The sequence below is a fragment of the Cyclopterus lumpus genome, chromosome 17, assembly GCF_009769545.1.
Source record: "Cyclopterus lumpus isolate fCycLum1 chromosome 17, fCycLum1.pri, whole genome shotgun sequence".
NCBI lineage: Eukaryota > Metazoa > Chordata > Actinopteri > Perciformes > Cyclopteridae > Cyclopterus > Cyclopterus lumpus.
The window spans coordinates 3,877,525-3,900,279 of NC_046982.1; the positions used below are offsets into that span (position 1 = coordinate 3,877,525).

At 42.6% G+C, this 22,755-nt stretch overlaps 1 protein-coding gene across 1 annotated transcript in view; it reads left to right on the forward strand.

Annotated features, from left to right (window-relative positions):
* The window catches only part of astn1 (astrotactin 1), a 335,249-nt gene that overhangs the window by 54,788 nt on the left and 257,706 nt on the right, over positions 1-22,755 (forward strand). Inside the window, exons 4-5 of the mRNA XM_034555334.1 lie at positions 19,910-20,160; positions 20,502-20,648. Coding sequence (XP_034411225.1) covers positions 19,910-20,160; positions 20,502-20,648 — 398 coding nt within the window. The remainder of the gene's footprint in view (positions 1-19,909; positions 20,161-20,501; positions 20,649-22,755) is intronic.

Below are 22,755 nucleotides of genomic sequence, written 5' to 3' on the forward strand. Positions count from 1 at the left end.
AGGCAACAACATTGATTGTCCAACAGGACAAAAAGACACATTGGGTTATTTACAACACGTATCTGTGTCTTACCTGTGTCCCACTGGTATGAAAACAGTCCAAATGTACATGACACAGCTTAGAACGGACACACCGGAGTCAGGGATGGGCAAATGGAGTTTGTATTTCTCTTTGCAACACGCTTTTATAAAGTTCTACATTTCGGTCACAGAATGCAGATTTTCTCATGCCCGCACTGTATCAAACCTTATCTGCTCTGTCGGGCGGAGCAGGAAATGAATGCTTAGATCTCGCAGCTCTCCCCTCTCTCGCCTGAGGAAATGTATATTTATTAGATCTTAGATATGCCACACCTACTTCCAGTGCCCCTACAACTCGGCTGATGGATGATGTGTGTTTTTCAGAAACATTGAAGGCATATTTTCGCTGAGCACGCACAATGTTTTAGTCTGCTCGGAGGAAGCCGCATCTACCGAGAGGAGGCAGGGAGGCGCGCTGCCGACCTCGGAGACCTTGTGGCAAATATCCTTGACCTTGATCCTTTTGGGCGCACGTGTTAGAGCGTCGGCGACGTCTTTTTATGTGGTCCCGCGACGGCTGCTTTATGGGTTTGAGCGCCGCTGTCACTGGGCCACTTTCCGGTGCATGTCTTTGGGGAGTGTGCAGGAGACGTGTGGAGAGCGAAGTAAAAAGCAGTGGGATGCAGCTGTGAATGTCTCCGCTGCTCGAGGAGTCGGAAGCATCTTAGACCTTACTGGTGTAAGCGTATGCAACAAACAGCAGGGAGGAAACAGGATGAAAGTATGTGCTGTTCCAGTTTAGTTTACCTTGTCTATAAGGCGGTAACATTTCACCCATCAAGGTAATTGCTGAAACGTCACCGGCGAGTCCAACAGGGGAAACGTCTTTTCAGATCATAATTTGTGCCTTTTATGCCTGATGGAGATAGTGGAGAGAAGGGGAATGCCATGCAGAGAACGGCCTTGATGGTTGAACCAGGGTAGGCTGGTCTCATGCTGCATTCGTAGCTATGCCTATGAAAAAATAATAAGGCATAATTCATAGACATTGTTCGACATGATTTGCTATGTTATCCATAAGGGTAACAGTAAACAAGGAAGTATAAAGACCCCACAAGCCCACACAGTGCTGGCGTGAGAGGGGGTGGATGAGTCCGAGAAGGCCGCTGTTCGTTCCCCATCTGAAACGTAACTTCAAACTTCAGTCACGTTACTTCCGTAGTTATTTGAACCCAAACAACAGTTTGGGTTCAAATAACAACCAAGTAGTTTTGTTGTCTAAACCTAACTAAATATTTCACAATATTTCCCTCAACCTAAATAAGTAGGTTTTGCTGCTCACACCTGAATAAGTATTTCACAATCTCTAAACCTAACTAATTTTACTGTGAAGACGGAAGTTTATTATAAAGAGACAGGATGCACGTAATGAGCAGGAATTGACAAGTGTTGCTGGCCGTCGTAGGAAAACGCACGAAAAATTCGACCCCAACCAGGGCAACTTCTCTGAAGGTGCCTTGAGACAACAATCGTGGTAGTTTATTGCATTTTACACTGTGCGAGATGAGCATAAAATAACTCATGGTTGAATGCAAGGTCTAATAATGCAGCGGTGTAAAATTCAACTGTGCAGGCTGTGGGGTGGCACCGGGGATGGACCCTCAGGATGATTGAGGGTCAACCTTAATACACCTTAAAGTTACTACAAGTAACTTTTATTTTGTGTTGATTTTTGCATTTCCTGTGCACAAAAGTGGCCGTGTTTCTGAGCTCCAGAGTCCCTTTTGAAAACCTCAAATTGTTCTGCAGCAGGCGTCTGACGAGCTGCGACACGCAGTCCGAGTTCTGGTTAGTCTGAGTGTCTGTGTAGTTGTCGGTTGCACGGATGACAAGTATTAAGCCTGTCTAGAAATAGACGGTCTTCTCTTCTTCTACTGATGGTCCCATTTACTTGTGTAGCTCTGATCACAAAACCAGGTAAAAGTTCCTCACCCTCACTGTAAATGTAAAGCTTCATCCACCAGGCTGTCAGGAAGCTGAACTCTCTCCCACTCCCCTTTTAGACACATATGTCTAAATTATGCTGCTAAAACTCCATGTCCGATTGCTGCTAAAATACACATGTAAAGTGTCATAGTTGTTATAGTATCTTAACTTATATGTTGTCTACATGTTCTTTGTTGTTATCTGTTTTGCACTTTATTATCATTATTATTATTATCACTTTTATCACTTTATGTTGGACAAGGGGAGAAACATAATTTCAGATCTTTGTATGTTTGCACATCGAAGAAATGACAAATAAAGCTGACTTTGACTTTGACTGTACATAGTACAAGCGTCTATATTCATCAGCAAGCCAAAAGGCACCAGTCATCTTCGCGTTGAAATAAAAATCCTGCCTTTCTTTTACCATTTACCATTTACATTTTTGCCCTGTTTTTTTTTTTTTGCTTGAAATGTTTCCAGGTCGGCAGCAGAACGTTTCATCTGCCAGTGGTTCATTGCCTAATGGATGAGTAGAGACCGCGTATGCCTAATGGATGAGTAGGGACTCGAAGACAAGCCAGACTTCTTATGGGCCTAATCCCAAAGGGGAATCAGGTTCAATGAACTGCACCCAAGGCGGGGTCCGAGGCCAGGAAAGCGTCTGGTCCTCCAGCCAGTATCGTCTTAATGAGGACCACAGTTAGTTTCAGCTGGTCCTTTCAAATGCGGCGTTGAAGCCAATTTGAACCAAAAAGAGTTGTACTCTTTTTATTTTTGAAGCGCACTATTCTAAAGTTTGACTTTTCCCACAAGCAAGGGTTCAAAGCTCCCCCCCCCTCCCCCCGTGTGCTCACATCCAACAAGGTGACCACAGAGTTCTCCACCGGCCGCGGCTGGCCATCCATAATAGATGACAAACTTGCGTATGCCTGCACCGGCACCAGGTGAGGCACCGGCACATGCTCGGCTTCAGCCACAACCCGACAGGCAGAGCCGGCTACAAAGTAAAAACCCTACTCTCCGGGCGAATGAAAAGCGCCGTACACTTGGAACGGCATCAGGTATTCCGCGAGGCCGTTGAGACTCTTAAGCTCCAGTGTGTCATTGTGTTGTCACAAATCTCCCCATGTTTTCATTTCCAACATTTGAATCAGCTGCTGTTGTTTAGCCACGGGGGGCCTCAGCGGATCAATCCAGTCGTCCCATTCAGTACGAAGTCAATTACATCATATGAAAGACTAATAGGGGTTTCCAAGCTCAGGGTTAGATTCTGTGCTGTTCTTTTTGTTGAATCTCTTTTAGCGCCACGGTTTTTCCCTCAGAGGCCATGAAGCAACTTTTGAAATTTCTGCAAGCACCAAAACATAGACACAACTTAGCTGTGATGAGCCATTCTGCTCCTTTTTGTTTTAGTCTGCTTGGTGCTTCCTGAAATGGGAACCTCGACAGACCTGCTGCAACTTATAGCATTGTTCTGTTATGAGTGTTTATGAATATTCATTTATAATGCTTCATCAAAAATAATTACACATTAGAACACATTAAATCATGACTTTAAGCATTATAATATTTTGTTATGGCTGGTCACTCGACTAGATTAATAATAACAGTTGTATTGAAAGGATCCAAGATGGCCGCTTGATGGCAGCCTCGATTTTTCGCTCGTGTTTTTCGCGTTTTTATTTTTGCTCTTGTGTTTTTCACTTCTTTTTGCCTGCTTGTTTAGGTTGCTAGCTCTGTGGTCACAAACACAAGAGTAGCACCTTGAATATATTCAAACACTCGACTAACCTCAGAAGAGTAATTAGCCCGCTAGCCCGAAGACTTCCGGGTTTAGTCCAATTGTTGTTTTTGTCCTGCAACTGGAACGGCTGGTCTTCTCACCCCTGGCTGCCACGTCGCTAGCCATCACGAGCCCACCTGTCTACTCTGCCGGGATCTTTCCGTTCCGGTGCGGTGAGCAGACCTGGGTTGGTCTCCGCTAGCCACCACTGCACCCGGTGGACCTCCATTCTCCGGGCAGGATCGTCAGGCTAACGGGCTGGTAGCCCCTCTAGGCTACCACTCTCTCTTCACCGGACTGCTGGCGTCTTCCCGCTGGTATGCTGTGGATCATCTCGCTGATTCTCCTGGGCTGCACATCGCTTCTCATCTCGCGGACGGCGGGCTCTCGGTCACAGGCTGGCGCTAGCTTAACGCTACTACTCCGCCACCGGACCATGCCGCCGCTGTACTCCGCGTCGGAGCTTCGCGGCTTTGATAACCACCTGCGCCCGGACTGCATGGACATTCTGAAACAACATGGAATACTTCGCCGAGGCCATCCTTCACACAGAGGCTCTGGCTGCATGTTCACCTACAACTTCACGTCCCAAAACTCCAACCCATCGTTACGTCATCACAACAAACCACACGTGAATTGGTCCAATCTCCGTCCCCTTCCTCAGTCCTCACAGCCTATCACAACGCAACGTCACCTGAAACTGGCCTTGCTCAACACCCGCTCACTCAATAACAAAAGCCTCCTTCTGAATGAATTCATAATGGACAGTAATCTTGATTTTCTCTGCCTCACTGAAACATGCCATAAACCCCTGGGTTATTTCTCACTCAACCAGACCACCCCCACAGGATTCACATACACAGATAAACCTCGTCCAGAGGGGCGGGGAGGTGGTGTTGCTGCTGTCCACCGGGAGGACATTAAAACAACCACCATTCCCATTCCTGCCGTTCATTCTTTTGAACATATTGCCTTCAAACTCTCTGGTCCGACTACTCTGGTAATTGCTGTTATTTACCCCCCCCCAAGCCAAACCCCTCCTTCCTCTCTGACTTCTCTGATTTTCTGACCCAGCTCTGTGCAATTTCACCTGCCGTTCTCCTCCTTGGTGATTTTAACATCCATATTGATGACACGGAATGTAAACCTGCCATAGAATTCCTAGAACTGCTACAATGCTTCAACTTCACACAACACATCAACTTCCCCACTCACAGCCGAGGTCACATCCTGGATTTGGTCTGCTCCACTGGTCTCACAATACTTCAGCTCTCCAGCCTCAACCTCAATATCTCCGACCACCTGGCTATCACCATGGACATCGGCATCCCTATCCCCATCCCAAGAACCAAGCGCAACATATCCTTCAGAAATCTCAAAACTATTTCCCCCACAACTCTTTCAGCCTCTCTTGCCAGTACCATGTCGGCCTCCCCTTTCCCACTGTCTGATAATCCCTCCGATCTCGTAAATTACTACAATAACACACTCTCCTCCTGTCTTGATCAGCTGGCTCCTATTAAAACCCAAACGGTCTCATTCACTCACTCAGCTCCTTGGTATACTCCTGATCTCCACCACATGAAATCCCGTAAGCGCCAGCTTGAAAGACTCTGCAGGAAAACTGGTTTAACAGTCCATCTCCAAGCACACTCTGACTACCTTCAACAATACAATGACGCTCTCATCTCAGCCCGGACCACCTACTACTCACACCTCATACGCACTGGCTCCTCCAACCCAAAGGCTCTCTTCTCAACAATAAACAAGCTTCTCAAACCCAGGGACAACACCTCCAAATCCTTTACAGTCGACAAGCGCAACTCTTTCCTTTCATTTTTCAATACAAAAATTGATATAATTTACAGCAACCTGAAGACCTCACCCGCACTTTCCATTTCTCCACCCGCCCTCCCCATATTCACCCCTCAGCCCCTTTCTCAGTTCTCCCCTGTGTCCCCTTTGGAGCTCTCTTCATTCACAACAGGAATGAGAAGCTCCACCTGTATTCTGGATCCCATACCATCTACTCTCACCAAGGAATGTCTCCCAGCCATTGCTCCACTCATCATAGCAATAATCAACTCCTCCCTCAACTCCGGCTCAGTCCCCGACACACTTAAACTGGCTGCTGTCACCCCCATCCTCAAGAAACCTGGACTCAACCCTGAGACCATGAGCAATTTCCGGCCCATCTCAAATCTTCCCTTCCTGTCAAAAATACTGGAACGCGTCGTCGCTGTACAACTCAAAACCCACCTCATTTCCAACGATCTGTTCGAGCCATTTCAATCTGGTTTCCGCTCACAGCACAGCACCGAAACAGCCCTTCTCAAAGTCACCAATGACCTCCTCCTCTCCTCAGACTCTGGCCACCTCAACATTCTCCTTCTCCTGGATCTCACTGCAGCCTTCGACACCATCAACCACAACATCCTTCTCTCCCGCCTCGAATCGTCCCTCAACATCACCGGAACTGCTCTCTCCTGGCTCAAATCATATCTAACAAACAGACAACGATTTATCAGCATCAACAACTGCACCTCCTCCACTGCTCCTCTGTCTCAGGGCGTCCCCCAGGGTTCGGTGCTTGGTCCTCTTCTGTTCATCCTCTACCTGCTCCCTATTGGAAACATCATACGTCATCACGGTCTCCTCTTCCACTGCTACGCTGATGATGTCCAGCTCTACATCTCCACAAAAGCCATTACCACTACTACTCACTCCACTCTGACCAACTGCCTCACTGACATTAAATCATGGATGCAAACCAACTTTCTCAAACTCAACTGTGATAAATCGGATATGATCATCATCGGCCCCAAATCTCTCACCAAAACACCAAACACAACTTCTGCCTCACCATTGACAACTCCACTCTGTCTCCCTCCCCTCACATCCGCAACCTCGGAGTCATGTTTGACAGCAACCTCTCATTTGAACATCACATCAAACAAATCACCAGAACCTCCTTCTTCCACCTAAAAAACATTGCCCGTCTCCGTCCATCACTTTCCTCATCTGCTGCTGAAACTTTAATCCACGCCTTCATCACCTCCAGAATTGACTATTGCAATAGTATTCTTTATGGCACATCTTCCAAAATCCTAAACAAACTCCAATACATCCAGAACTCTGCTGCTCGCCTGCTCACCCACTCCCGTTCCCGTGATCACATCACCCCTGTTCTCCAGAGCCTTCACTGGCTCCCCGTCCCACAACGGATCCAATACAAAATCCTTCTCCTCACTCACAAAGCCCTCCATAATCAGGCCCCCTCCTACCTCACTGACCTGCTCCACTATCACACTCCATCCCGTCAGCTCCGCTCCTCTGATGCCGATCTCCTGTCCATCCCACATAGGACCAAGCACCGGACGTGGGGTGACAGAGCCTTCTCTATATCTGCCCCCTCCCTCTGGAACTCTCTCCCCAAACTCATCCGAGACTGCACTGATCTTTCCTCATTCAAATAGCAAATCAAAACACATCTGTTCAGAACTGCTTTTAATGTGTGATTGTTTGTTTTTTTGTTTTTGTTTTCTTATCAGGGTCCGAGCGACTCAAAGTCCCTATTTATTTGTTTTATTTGTTTTACCTGTATTTTAGCTATTCTTATTTATTTATTTTTAGCTTTTAGGATGTTTTAATTATGTGAAGTGTCTTTGAGTATTATGAAAAGCGCTATATAAATTAAATGCATTATTATTATTATTATTATTATTATTATTATGACTTTAAGCATTATAATATTTTGTTATGGCTGGTCACTCTAACTTTTGTTTAGATTAATAATAACACTGTGATTTTTTTTAATCCATTATAATCGCTGTACTAATGCGTTATAATGTGATTATAAGTTACTCTAAGATCTAATTTTTTGCTTTCAAAATCAAATAAAAACAATATCCATGCCACACTAAACATTGTGAAATAAAAGTAGGACTTTAGTTTATTTAATTTATAATCATATTGCAATGTATTATAACAGTGATTAGAATGCATTGTAATAGGATAATGTATTACTACAATCGGACATAGAATAAACTATCATCCTTGCAAAATGAAAATGTAATTTACCAATAATAATATTTGAATTTGTATTATTAGTAGTCGTAGTAGTACTTGACCTAAGAAGTCATGATAAAATGTCATTATTATTATTATAACACAATATGAATATTTTGAATAATTTGCCTGTAGGCGCTTTACAATCTGTAATGCATACGACACCCTTAGTTTTTTTTTTCAGTAATTTAAAAGATCAAATTGTTGACTGTAGTGGAAATTAATCTTTTTAACCTCCTTGTGAGAAATGAATGCGATGAGAATGCTCTCAAATGTCTTTGAGTATTTTATTAACAAAAACCTCAAATAATTCATGGAGAGAGAGCTCCTTCCCCACGGATGGTTCGGAGGTCTAACAACAAACAAAGGTTTTACACAAACTGCCGTTCTGATGGAGCCAGATGCCAAGGCCACCTTGGCAGGTGCTGTTATTCCTGCCTGTTGTGAGTTAGTTTGTCTACAACCTAATACAGACATAAAATACACAATACACAATACAGACATAAGATACATAATACAGACACAAGATACATGATACAGACATAAAATACACAATACAGACATAAGATACATGATACAGACATAAAATACACAATACAGACATAAGATACATGATACAAACATAAAATACACAATACAGACATAAGATACATGATACAGACATAAAATACACAATACAGACACAAGATACATGATACAGACATAAAATACATGATACAGACACAAGATACATGATACAGACATAAAATACACAATACAGACACAAGATACATAATACAGACATAAGATACATGATACAGACATAAAATACACAATACAGACGTAAGATACATAATACAGACACAAGATACATGATACAGACATAAAATACACAATACAGACGTAAGATACATAATACAGACACAAGATACATGATACAGACATAAAATACACAATACAGACACAAGATACATAATACAGACATAAGATACATGATAAAGATGCATAATACAGACATAAGATACATAATAATAACCACAAAATAATTAGCATGTTTTCAAAAAAATTTGTATCTCTATATTTTGTTCAATTAATTTTTTTGCCGAATTGAATTATATCGAGTCTCTAAATATCAAAACTTAACTCTGATGTCTGTTTTTATTGTCCTGCGTTACTATTTCCGCCTGAGTCGACAGCAGCGACGTCGGCTGCTTTCTCTGTTTGTGCAGTTCACGATTCACCCTGTGGCCATTTTCCAGTGATCTTTGAAAAATGCCGACCCTTTATTAGGAGCCGGAGCCACAGAGAGTAAAACACACACACACACACACACACACACACACACACACACACACACACACACACACACACACAGAGCGACATAAAGCATTAGTTTACAGGGGAGCGAGATGGTCATTGTGACACAGCTTGCCTCGTGGGATATTGACATTCATGTGGTGACCCCTCTAAAACCTGGCGTTGATAGCATCGATCGTATAAACCTTAAATCAATGCGGCCCCGACCACTTGTAATGCGGCCGATCCTCCAGCTCTCCGAGCATCACAACGTGGCGTGTTTTTGAAAAGCCTGCCGAGCGAGGCGAACCGATCCATAGCTTCCCTTTGGGCGGTGGAGGCCGGTTTGTTGTGCTGCTGGATCTTTGCGATGCAGCCAGCAACGGCAGCGTGGCTGGGTGTCTCGACGAAATCAAAACACGCAAATGACAATCTCAGAGAGAGAGATGTTTAGTCTTTTCACTTTGAGGTCTTACGCCAACAGTTTTACAACAAACTGCACATTTCTCAATCTATTTAAATCGACAGATATCGTTGGGGATGGGAATCAAGGGAACTAGGACCTGTTTAACTTCCTCCCATCAGCTTTAAGCAGCTCATAATACATAATTAAAACTACTATAATTGATTTTAATTCAAAGCAAATATTGAAACACAAGTGCAATTATTTATTTCCTAATCATTTTATTTGTGAGTTTTTTTATTTTGGCCAAGGATCAAATTAAGAATTTTTGTTTTTCATGCATGTACTCTTTATTTTTTAAATTTAGTTTTTCAACCATTCAACAATTTTTTAGGATCAATTAGAGAATAAATAAAGAATCAGAATTGCATCAGTCTCAATAAAATATAATAGATTATTAAAATCTGTGGAATTCATGGTACATTTAAAACAGGATAAAAAACAAAGAAATACAATTATCTCTTGCCATTGACTACTTTACATGTTTTTACAGAAAGAACGTTTTATATAATAATACGTTGTTTATTCAGCTTGTAATGCAGCTTATAAACGTTCACGGGGAGTGAATGTACACAGTATGGATGCACAAAGTATTTTATACGTGGATGCTCCTTTTCCCTTCATTTGTTCTTCTTTTGTTTTCTTCACCAGATTAAATATGGAAGCTTCTTGGTTTTGTGTGGCTAACTAACTGAAGTGCACCACAGCGCTCCCATCTTTTATACATCTCCACACGTACGATCCACGGTAACAGAGCTCAAATTAGACGAAGGCGCTCATCTGAAAAATAGCTAAATTAATTTAATGTTCAGAGCCGAGTCAGAACGGGAAGGTCACAGGAGCAAACTACAAAAACCATAACGTTTGTGCTACCGGATAACTTCTCTATGAATGCGTTTTTTCCCCTCTTATGTCTGTCTTATCAAATCATTTCCTCTCTGTGTGTTGGGATCTCAGCGAGGGTCGGTTGGACATGTTTTTAATAAATGATACCTACAGTGGAGCAGACATATTCTACTATATTGTCCCTTGTTGCACATTTCTGAAGGCAGAGCACTGGCTTTATACTGAGCAAAACTGAAACTGTGGACTTTTAGCTTCAATTCAAGGTCTTTTACACACTAACCTGTCTCAAAGAAAGGACAGGGGGAAACAAATTACTATCACAAATGTCGCCTTTGACTCTAGCTGCTGTATTAACTTAATGAATATATATTTTTAGCTTAATGGCCACTTGCACCACTGAAGATTAAAGTGACCTCTTGGCTGTCGCCTTCTGTTACGTCAGCCTGTTCAGAAACCGTAATTAGCAGTCCTTACATACAAGCCACATGTTTTGATGTTTTTATGTTCAGATCTGAGCAATAAATAAGAAAGTTAACGATGGCGTAAAAAGAAATGCAAGACATTCTGTTCCTTGGGACGACACGTTCGGTCTTATCTGAACCCGGGCGCTCAACAGCCGGCACAATTCGCTACACCGTGAGGTTTTATGCAGAATGCCTGAGCCGTTATTGCCGTTGCATTCTACTGCATATTTCTAATTTTCAGAGCATTTTGTAGAAACAGTGAAATTGCCACCTCTCCTTCACTGCCACCAAATGAGTTAGTCACACCTGAGCGAGGGCAGAAATTAGTTTTGGATTTGTACAGATGGAAAGAAATTTGTGGCAAGTGAAAATCAGAAAGAATATATATATATATATATATATATATATATATATATATATATATATATATATATATATACATATTTTTATATATATATATATATAAATATGTATTGAATTATATATGCATGTATATATATGCATATATCATTTTGATTAGTATTTGAAGTATTATAGTACTATATTATTCATTACCTTATTCTTCAGTGGTATAGGTATGTTTTGATGTCAGCAGAAACATGGTTTGCAGCTGGCATCATTATTTATTTCCTTTCTTTCGGTCTGTGTAGGAGGGAGAAAGCAGCCGCGGGGACGGACCTTTCAGACAATATGCTGCCAAGCTGTTCTATTTGTGGACACACTATTGTAGGTTAAAAGGGATATTCTGTTAATTGGTTTATTCATTCCACCAGGGAAACTCAATCTCATGGTGTCACTTCATCAGTGACTTTCAAGACCTTAATGGCAGCGCGGCCAATAGCTGGCTCAACCCGTGCATGCAAATGTTGCCAATGTTTCAATGCTGCGCGTTTCATTTTGAGCTAGCAAGGCATTGAGTGGCAGCCGTCCGTACTACATGGAAAAAGCAAAGCTATATCTCCACTAGTTTGCTTTGGTGAAACGTAATCTCACCCCTACCTGTTACATGTTCCCATCAAATGTTGGTTATGAGCAAAACAAATGTGTGAGAGTATCTAAAAGACTATTTAGATTAAAGTGCAGCATTTTGAAATCTTCTAACTATAGTGGAAGTATTACAAAAGACACGGTAACGAGGGATGCACCGATATCGGGCCCGATGCTGTGTTCATGTACTCATGTCATGAACTCTATATAAGAAGTGGTCATCTTGACGTCACACGTTGCTTTGTGGACTGCGGTTTAGAAGCTTAGAGTTCTGCGCTTAGGCCGTCGCCATCTTGGCTTTTTTGCAACCATTGAACTGAAGTGACCATATTTAGAATGCAGAGGAGTGACGCAGAGAGGCAGGATACGTCTCTGGTAGCGACAGCGACCTGTCAATCACAGTGAACCTGTCTATTTATCTATTTAAAGGAACATCATGCTTTATTGGTAAATCGTAAATAAACCTGTACTTGTAAAGTGCTTTTCTACCACTCAAAGCGCTTTAACACTACATGACATCATTCATACACTGATGGGAGGGGCTAAGGTTCCACCTGCCCATCAGCACTAACTAACATTCATACACTGGAGGCACAGCTACGGGAGCAATTTTGAATTCAAAATAATAATATTGAAGAAGAATTGAAACTAGAGATTGAGAACTTAGTCAGGAGGCATAAGTTCCTATGTCCAGCTGTTAGCCAGCTATTAGCCCCGAAGTTAGCAACAACAGACGCCAACACACTTTTAATCTTTCATTTAATTGTTTTACCAATTCATTTTTTTTACTTTAAAGGACCATGCTCTGTATCAAGAAAACTCCATTTTGAATAATAAAAGGTAAATATGTGTAATTTGGTTTGGTGCATCCCTCATGGTAACTGACACGTCTTCCCTTTCCGCCCACCGCAGATCCAACCAGAGCAGCTTATGGAAACATACATTTAAAGGTCTCTGTAGATCTCAAATATGATCGTTATGGATAAGAAAACCGACAGGCGGACATTACCTTTCCTCTAGGACGGAGGAACGTCCCTGAACAACACCCATGAATCCTCGCTTTAGTGCCTGTTCCAGCTTCCAGGTGCACCGACTAGACTTAGGGAAAAAAAAGTTATTTTAACTGGGCTGTTTAATTGAAGAATGTGTGTCATCAGCATCACATGAAGGCTGCTAATGTATAATGTGACTTTAAACTTTAACTTTCGTAGCTTTAAATGCGCCCGTCTCTGATGATGCTACATTAAGAAAAACTGATTCGTAATGTCTTTTCAGCTCTCTGAAGCACCCGACTCGAGTGACTTCATTTAATTCCAAGAGAATAAATGTTTACTTGACAAATGTGCGGCTTTTACCTTAATGCCTTGCCCACCACGCACTATCACCATCAGGGCTTCATGCTATATTAGCTCTTGTGAAACACACCAAATTGAATCAAATGATTCAAACCATTCATGCCATTAATACTCATTTCTAGCGCTCGTGTGATGTGTGTGAAATGGGGGGCCTTGACTTTCACGTCTGTTCAAAGTCAAAACCTGCTCCGGATCAGGAGGTCGGTTGTTTCATTTCATGGCAGGTATTAAATATTATACTTCGACGACATTAAAAATGCTCCATTTCCATCGTTAATATTGTAGCCTGATATCGCATCCGTTCACTGGCCCTTCGGCTACACGGTGACGCTTATTGCGTTCAAAGCAAGAAACTTCCTTTTGCTATCTCGTGGCTGTCAGACAATCTCGATCCTTCCGCCCCCCTGCGTCTTCATGCCTCGCATCCCAGAGACTAAGTGACAGATTGATAGCTCAGCTCTAATACCATGCCGGTCTCTGTCAGACGGAGAAAGGCCACGTCTTCTCTCTCTTCCATTCAGGACTTACATGACAGGAGTGTAAGTCATAAGGAGCACTGGTGCCATTATAACATCATCCTCATCCGTTAGTAAGTGGATTACGGGGCTGGAGCGCCGGCATGCTTCAATGTGTGGTTTGGCTTTATTGGCTCTCGAGGAGGACACAGCCCACTTAGTCCTCACTTTAAATCCAAGTAATGCCTGACGTTACACAGCTTTTTTCCATTTGGTCTATATTAGCCCGGGCGCTAATGCAGCTTGATGGGTTTTAATTACATTTGTCACTGAGGTAGATTTGATTGAGGGCCATTTGAAGTACTTGACATTTGACTTGTTCTGGTTTCCTCAGGGATGAATGAAGCAATGGCACGGCTCAACATTACATATACAGTTTAATAGTTACATATGCTCAGTTCTGAAATTCCTAAATTCCTTGACTCGTTATTAAGATTAGGACCAACAAGAACAACATTGCACCTTTTCTCTAACAATGAATGTTTTGTGTAATACAAATTAACTTATGAACTTACCCTTTGCTAAGCCAAGCTGTCAGAGTTGCCATCGGGCCCACACTGCCACTAACTGCAGCTGCTTAAGAGATATTAACTCATTTTTGGAAAAACCTTAAAAGAAGCAGGAAGAGGGAATATGCTTAAAGGAATTATCAAGGATATTAAACTGCGAATAACCTAACAATGACATTAAAGAACAACACAAAACACACACTTTATTCACTGTTACAATCATTAAAAAGCAAAAGTGGCATGTACACAGTCAGTGGCTAGCGTAGCATAGAAGGGCTAACGCTAGTTCATGATGTGCTAAGGTACTTGTCGGGGCAAAAACCCTAACTCTTGTCAATCGTATGTTATAGTAGCTTGTGCAACTCCTTTGATATGCAATATGTGTACATGTGTCCAAAGAACTAGGAAGGTGCAAAGGTGGGGTGACGGGACACCAATGATGACCGACATGTCCTGGGGTTATCTTAGTGGACTCAAGCCAGACAGGATCGATTCTAGAGGTCCGGGGCCGTAGAGAGAGAGACGGCCTTGTCCTTTTATCTCTCAGCTTCAGTAGATTAGACACAGCTATTTGTCTACTGGGCATCTGTGAACGTATAAAGGACGGAGATGTTGGACTGAACGACAGCAGCAATTTCTTGCTTGGAGGCTCAGAGATTCCTGTTCCATTCATGAATGTTTCATGACTTGTTTGTACTTTAGCTCATGGTTGGCTACTTGTAAACTCCTAATACAGTGTTATAAGACAACCGTGCTCACAAGGTAACACAACATTAATTTCCACCACTCAAATAATATCAGCTCCACACGTTTTGAGAGTGCTGAGGCGCAGAGCCAGATAGGTTCGCCCCTAGCAAGAGTTGGCCGTTGCTACACTATGAATGGCCAGTCTGCCTTTGAGGGGCGGGACTTGGCGACAGCAAATTAAAAAGTAAAAGGGAATTCATGCACTTCGTAGAAAGAAAGAAACACATAGCAAGTTAACACCTGGTTTTAGCTTCATTACGCCCAGTCACAAAAAAAAGCATTTCAAACAAGGAAATCACCCACCCCCTTCATTACCCCTCAACTACGCCCATTGCCCCCATCCCACCCTACCGCCACTTCCACCCTGCAGCCCTGACAGATAACCGCTCCAGTGCCCCTCTCTCTCTCTTGCTTTCCCCTCGACTGTAACGGATGCTTTTCAGACACGTTTTGCAGTCAGTCACCTCAGTTTTAATCAATGTAACAGTCGACACAGGTTACATGGTGTTTCACTCAAGCATGCCGGCGACCCAGCTACTGCACGCTTTCAATGTCTCTTCCCACTACGATCCAAAGGGGAGTTGCATATACATCTAGGAATGTTAGCTGACAGCCAGTGACATTAATCTCTATGTTTCCGTCATTTTAGGACGAAAGAAATAGAAGTCGAACTGTTTTATAAGGAGGGTGTTAGCCTAAATCGGAGTGAACGTGACCTCGTACCTCAGGGTCATGGAAGAGGGGGTGGGGGGGGGCTTATTTCTTTGTTATTTAGTTATTGTTTAGTATAGTATTTGTTATTTAGAATTCACCAACAAGCCATATACACAATTGTGAAGTTGATGTTGCTAACACCTGAGCAAACCATTGTTTACAAATCCATGCAGTCATAGAGCAACATTAGCATAATTTGTTGTGTCTCGGGCGGAACATCGAATTTGAATCCAATATTCGCTCAACCTTCTAGCTCTGTTTTGGTCCCCACCATTTCTTAGCAGAGAAGCATCTCTTAAGTGACTCTTTAGCTACGTAATTGTTCACTATATTAACTAGCTGTAGCTAACGTTGTTCTGTCTGCCTGTTGGAGCTTGGCAGATATTATACAGTCGGTTTTGTCAGAACCTCTTTTGCTGAAAATAGTTGAAACTGGTGAGGCTAAACCAAACAATGCCCTTAAAGAAACTGGCAAGCTAGATTAAAAAAAGAGAAAAGTCCAACCAAAAAACCCCAGTTTGCAGTGAAAGTGGCTAGCAGCACTAGCCCAAACGTCTGCAACACTGACAGCACGTCCCGTCAGGCCTACCTCCAGAGACACTCCCCCAAATTTACATTATGAACATAAAGATATCCTAAACAAATACCAAAAGAATGACTAACAACCCTACCTTTAATGAAAACGGGTGTGGATGTGTACTCAGTAATTCAGTTTCATTATGGAATATGTGAGTGTCCTTAACTGGTGTCTTTAGTCTACGGTCAATGTGTTATTTAAACAGGAGACTTCATCAGTGACTTTCAAAGTGCTGAAAATGTAATCATTCCTAACTAAATCACTCTGCTCTCCTTTTGGACCACTTGTGCATGCAGATGCAGTCCATGTCCTGGTGTTGTTTGTTATGTCCTTGGTTATGCAGATTAAGCAACTATGCCTCTACTTTTGCTTATTTAAATTAATATGAGCAGTGTCAGAATTCCCAAAATGCACGAAAGGGGATTTTTTTTAATGTAAACAAATGATTAAAATCCATGTTTCATTTTATTGTTTTTTGCTTAGTTTTCCAAAACCGTGCTTGTTTGACTGAGCTGACACACAGTTTAGCTCGAATTGATTTCTTTCTTTTCTTTTTTCTTTTTTCTTCTTTCTTTTTGATTCAGTTTTCACTTAACCTCTTGTTATTCAACTGTTGTTCTGGACAGACTAATTAATTTGTATCGTTGTTATTTGGCCTTGTATCTCTCAAATCAATCAAACATAATCAAAAGGGAAAGGAAGTGCAGCACAGACAGGAGAGATGGAAACATCTGTACACAGCTGGCACTTCCACAAATCTTTTTTTTTCTTCTTCTAATTTAAAAAAAAGCATGTGATTTATCTGACAGAGCGAGAACTCATTTAAAAAAAAAAGAAAAAGAAAAAAAAAGGATCTGTCACCTTGACATTTCCATAACTCTTTTTTGACATTTTCCAAATTGTACAACGTATCTGATTTAGATTCTTCAGCTGCGTCGCATCAGATGTGGTTCACGTAACTCACGGATCCAACTTACAATCTGTGTGTTATCTCTCCTCATCTTCAAAAACATCCTTTTCAGTGACCTTAAAAATGCAAATAATAGGATTCGATTTTTTTTCTTTTAGAATCGGTAGAATAAAGCTGCTCAGAAAGCTGCGCTCATGGCCTTCATTCAGGGAAGGGATGTGGTCTGTTATTCAAACTGACAGTCGCTGTCTCTCTCCAGTGTTTTCCACGTTTGACTTGCCTCGACTTTGATCCGTATCCAGCTCCTCAACGACGTCTCTCTTTGACTCCCTTCTCTACCGCTGTCTCATCCCCCCCCCACACACACACACTCACACACACACACACACACACACACACACACACACACACACACACACACACTCTTCCCCTCCGTCTAACCTGTCCTCGGGTCTCAGGCTCAGCGCCCTTCATCTGTCCATCGTATGGCTGCGTCCCAAATCCCCCCAACACCCGCAGGTGCTGGTATGGATGCCGCCGCATCCCTCAAACCCTGAAAACCGGCTCACATGTCATTAAAAAGCGAGGGAAGATGGGAAAAGGAAAGGCGGCCGTGCGACCTGACCCAGTCAGATGGTATCAATGCTTCCTGGAGTATGTTCATGAGCTGATGTTCAAAGTTTCATTCTCCCATATTTCGACAGAGCAGCCAATCCCACAGGCTTGAAACAAAACTCCCAGGATAGCACAACTTATTTAAGAAGAGAAAAACAAGCCAAATGGTCAAATTACCACTGAGACTGTCTGATGTAGATATCAATCAGAGAAGACAGACCAAGTGAAGTCTCGCTTGGCACCATGACCCGAGCTTGCGAACGTGGGCTGGGAGCGCGTGGCATTCATGCTCAACGTTCCGTTGCTGTATTCCAAAAGCTCTAACGGGAGAATTGTAGGAGCACAAATGATTCTGTTCGTGGACTACTTTAGCCAGGAGTCAAATATTGCATGCATTATAAAGGAACAAAGGTTAAAAATCCGATTACATTTTGGCTGCAAAATATTCACTCAAATGTTGATTAACCTTGCTTTGCTGGTTCAACATAGAACTTTCAAACTTACTGTCGTTCAGTTTAGACAAACAGATTTCCCCTGAAATGAGACCGGACGGCGTTTTGGTTCAGCCGTCAGCGGGGCTTCCACAACATGTACAAAGCAGCAGTATCGGTTGTTTCGGCCCTTGTTGATGAGACGTTGTTGCTATCTACATAGAGGTGAGCTGAGGCTAGCGCATCTCAATTCAATCTGTGATCTAACTCGCTGGAGTAACCTTGTTGGGAACTCGTACAAAAAGGTTTTGAGCCTTTCACGCAAGGATGCTGTAAAGACGACGAGAAATTGCCTTGCGTGTTTTGAGTCATCCGATTGGCTCTTCTGACCGCTCTTCATAAAGACCACCGATCAAACTATTTAGAAAGAATATGGAACGGGGCAATCTTTGATATTACTGACGTTTTAAGTTCAGATTCGCCTTCAAATAAAGTCTTTTAGTTTGACTGTTTGTGTCTCTGCAATGGCTCCGGTGAGTACGACGTTATAAGCGAAACTAGAAAAAGACCCATGTTGTAATTAAGTTAACTGTAAATACGACGGTTTCCCAAGTGGGAAAAGGGTGCCGCAATATTTACGTTTGACACATTTAGGTTTCTCAAACTCATCAAAATAAAAATAAATAAGTAATAAACGTTGAAATTGCTGTCAGATGTGCTAGCTGTGCTGCAGTGAGCCCGGGTCGACATGGAAACACAACAAGCTATAATTCATCCATGCACCACATCTTGTTCACGCCATGAGGTCGCCAGGCAACCAGCTGAGACTCCAGGAAGTTAATACATCCACCCAAGAAATGATCCGGCACATAACCCTTCCATAAAACCACAGCTTGTAATTTTGACAGTTTGGTTTTTGTATTGACAACTTTAAAGTTGTGCCCTGTTTCCAGTCTGTGTGCTAAGCTAAGCTAAGCTAATCGGCTTCTGGTAAGAGCCACACAGCATTCATATTGTGACTTCTTTGGTGTTGGTGTCTCATATTCAGAAAGCCTCATTTGATACATGGCGATTGTAGTTGAAAAACAAATCGGAATGAAAAAGAAAATCAAAATCTGTATTTCATTTTAAATGGAACTTTCTTCAGTGCCTATGCTTCCCTTTATCAATGCCACATTTTCTTTCACATGCCAAAACTTACTGTCACTCCATAAATTCCCCAGTGGTCAAACTATTCCTTTTAAAGAAAATATGGGAACCATATTCATAACAGTCGGGGACCCCTGCACTTTCAATGAGGGAGCGGTTTATAGCCTCTGACCCATGCCCATATTCCACATGGGAATGGTCCATGTGCTCCTTTGTCTCAAGGTGAAGTAACCGCACAGTAGCATGAGCGCTGCTGTCATTTCAAAACATTGTCGGTGTTATGCACTAAATTGCCTCTGCAGCCCTTTTTTTGGAAATTGTGCTGTTGGCAACACTGCTTTGACTTTGATCCGTATTCGACTTGGCAAGATTCTCTCAATCTATTCTCCCCTTTGACTCGCTTCTGTCTCTCTCCCCCTCTCTCTGCTTTCCCCCCCTCTTCTCCCCTGCCCCCTCTGTCTCTGCTCCAAATGTCACCGTCCTCCCCTCAGGGCGGGATGATCGCCCTTCTGCTGTCCATCCTGTGCTTGGTCCTGATCCTCTACACCCGCAGGCGCTGGTGTAAGCGCCGCCGCATCCCCCAGCCCCAGAAGAGCGCCAGCGCCGAGGCGGCTAACGAGATCCACTACATCCCCTCGGTGCTGATGGGAGGCCAGGCCCGGGAGAGCTTGAGGAACTCTAGGGGTCAGGGACCGAACTCCAGCGGCACCCTCAGCATCCGGGAGACACCGATTTTGGACGGGTACAAGTAGGATTTGGGTGGATGGATCGAGGGTGAATGTATCCTGAAATGGTTAAACCCTAGAATGTTTTATAATTCCACATTTTACACGAGCAACAATAGGTTTGAATTGTTTGAAATTCAGTACTGAGAGAGCAGCTGATAAGATGAAAGCTGCGCACAGAGTTTTGATGCTGAAGATTATAAAAGCTTATCGTATCTGTACGCTCTGTCTCACTCTCAAATGTTTACTGCTTCGTCAAGCATCTTAGCCGCTTGTGATGTTTACTCTGATTTGGATGTTTACTCTGATTTCAAGATTATGTAACCCAAATTGATTTATTTTTTTACCTCTTCCCCAGGTACGAGTATGACATAACGGACCTGCGCCACCACTTGCAGCGGGAGTGTATGAATGGGGGCGAGGAGTTTGCCAGCCAAGTCACACGTACCCTGGACTCCCTCCAGGGCTGTAATGACAAGAATAGTATGGACCTCACACCTGGTGAGTTGACTCAAGCGAAAGCAGCCAGGTCAACAAAATAAAAATATACCAGCAAAACAGCCTTAAAGTTCCACTGATCAATACTTTATTAATCAATACAAGTTAACTCACAGAAGCGGCAGCAGGCAGCTGTTTTCAGGGAAAAAGCCCACCATAATAAATCCAACGTAAACCACACGACTAGACCACACAGAGGCAAAGTTAGCAAATAATGGAGCACTTGGCAGCAAAAGTCCCTCAGGAGGTGGTGGAGACCAAAACCGGTGTATATAGTCACAGCAGACACTTTGACTTCCCTGCTATGACTTGACATGATGTCATGAGGGCTACTTGACTTATCTGACCGATCAAAGGGCCAGACACATTAAATGAATGCTAATATTGCAAACCCATTAGCAATGAAGCCGCTTCAATGTTGAAGCTAAATATGTTTTTTATTATTTTGAGCCAGCATAACACCTGAACACGGTGACAGCTGTCTGTTTTCATGAGTGTCTAATCAGCTGATAATAATAATTGCTGTGTTTTCACTTAGATTGGGCCCTTCATATCTACATAGGAAGAGCGTCCTCTTCATAGTGTCTGCAGTGCTGCACCACCATGTTTTGCTATAGTACTAGAAACCAAACACTGGCTCTAGAGAGATCTATCAGCTGGATAGATTTAAAAGGGATTGACGAGCCAAGGGGTTTTGAGCTGGTTGCAATTTGCAACCTCACCACCAGTTGCCACTGAATCCTTCATGGTGGACCTTTTTAAAGTCGCAGTAATGTCAATTTCTATGTAAAGTACGGATCAAACAAATTTGTGTGATGTGACAGTTATGAACCCACAGAACTTGCAGTTCATCAGACTGCAGTTCCACTCAGCACAACATAGAGTTTAACCATATTTTAGTTCAAGGGTGGCAAGAAACAGGACTCTATCTGATATACGTTGACATAGAAATATTGCTAAACAATGCATCGTCGGCATAGAGTTTGTTTGAATAATATATTAGATTGGGACACCAGCAGAGTTAAGTGCTTCTTATTTTGTGCCTAACTTTTTAAATTATTTTGAATTGCATACTAACTAGATTATGTGGCTGAAACTTCCACTTATTACAAAGCCTTATTTATTCTCCTTCTGCACAGACCTACAATTTATTTTTAAGTAGTAAGACTGCATGTCAAAAAGGTTACTTTTGCTTGTATTGGGGAGGACATAGGGATATACAATAGTTTTCAAAGCAGGGAACAGTGTGATTACATTAACACAGTTGGAACAATTTAGATAATCAGAGAGGTAATTGGATTTTTAATTAAATACCACATGTTATTTTCTCATATCAGTGCAACGTAATTATCAAACGTAACGTAGACCAAATGATGGAGGACTATAATTTGAGGTTCACACAAAGGCTTCCAACACAAAAAAATGGGGCACTCGAACTCCACCAGACATGAATATCAAACTGCAGGTATTCTCTCGGAGAGTTTACTGCTCACACTTGGAATAATCAAAAGGCCTTCGGGCTTGCCGAGAAATCCTCCTAGGAAGATCTATTTTTCATAAGCAGTGGACGTTTGAGTTGAGCACCGCTCCCACGAGGACGACTGTATGAAGTGAAGCAGGTTTGATGAAGATATACCCCCCACCCCCCACTGAATTCCAATTAGCGGCGCATTCACTGCTCGGATTCATCAAGAGATTGGTCACAGTGGAGTTGCTCACACGCGGCGGTCCTATGAAGACCGAACAGCCCGACCCCAGAGGTGATGGAGCGGCATAATCCTGTGCATTATGCATTTAAGACGGTTAATGGGTCCGCCCTAAATGGTACAATGGTTCTTTAGGGTCATGCCTGTTGCCAATGCTAAATATATATTGCTTCAACATAATGCAGTACATTTGGTAGTATGGCAGCTTTGCTGTATTACATTTCTCTGTTAACATAACAGTATAGAAGTACAGTATAGATTTAACTTTTATCCATCCGTTTCATATGCACTTGTTTTAGAAACACTGAACCACTTATGCTAGAACAAACAGGCTAACAATGACAGTGCTAAGAAAGGGTAATGTTTAGCATGTTGTTAGCGTGCTAACAGTAGCACCAAACACAGCGT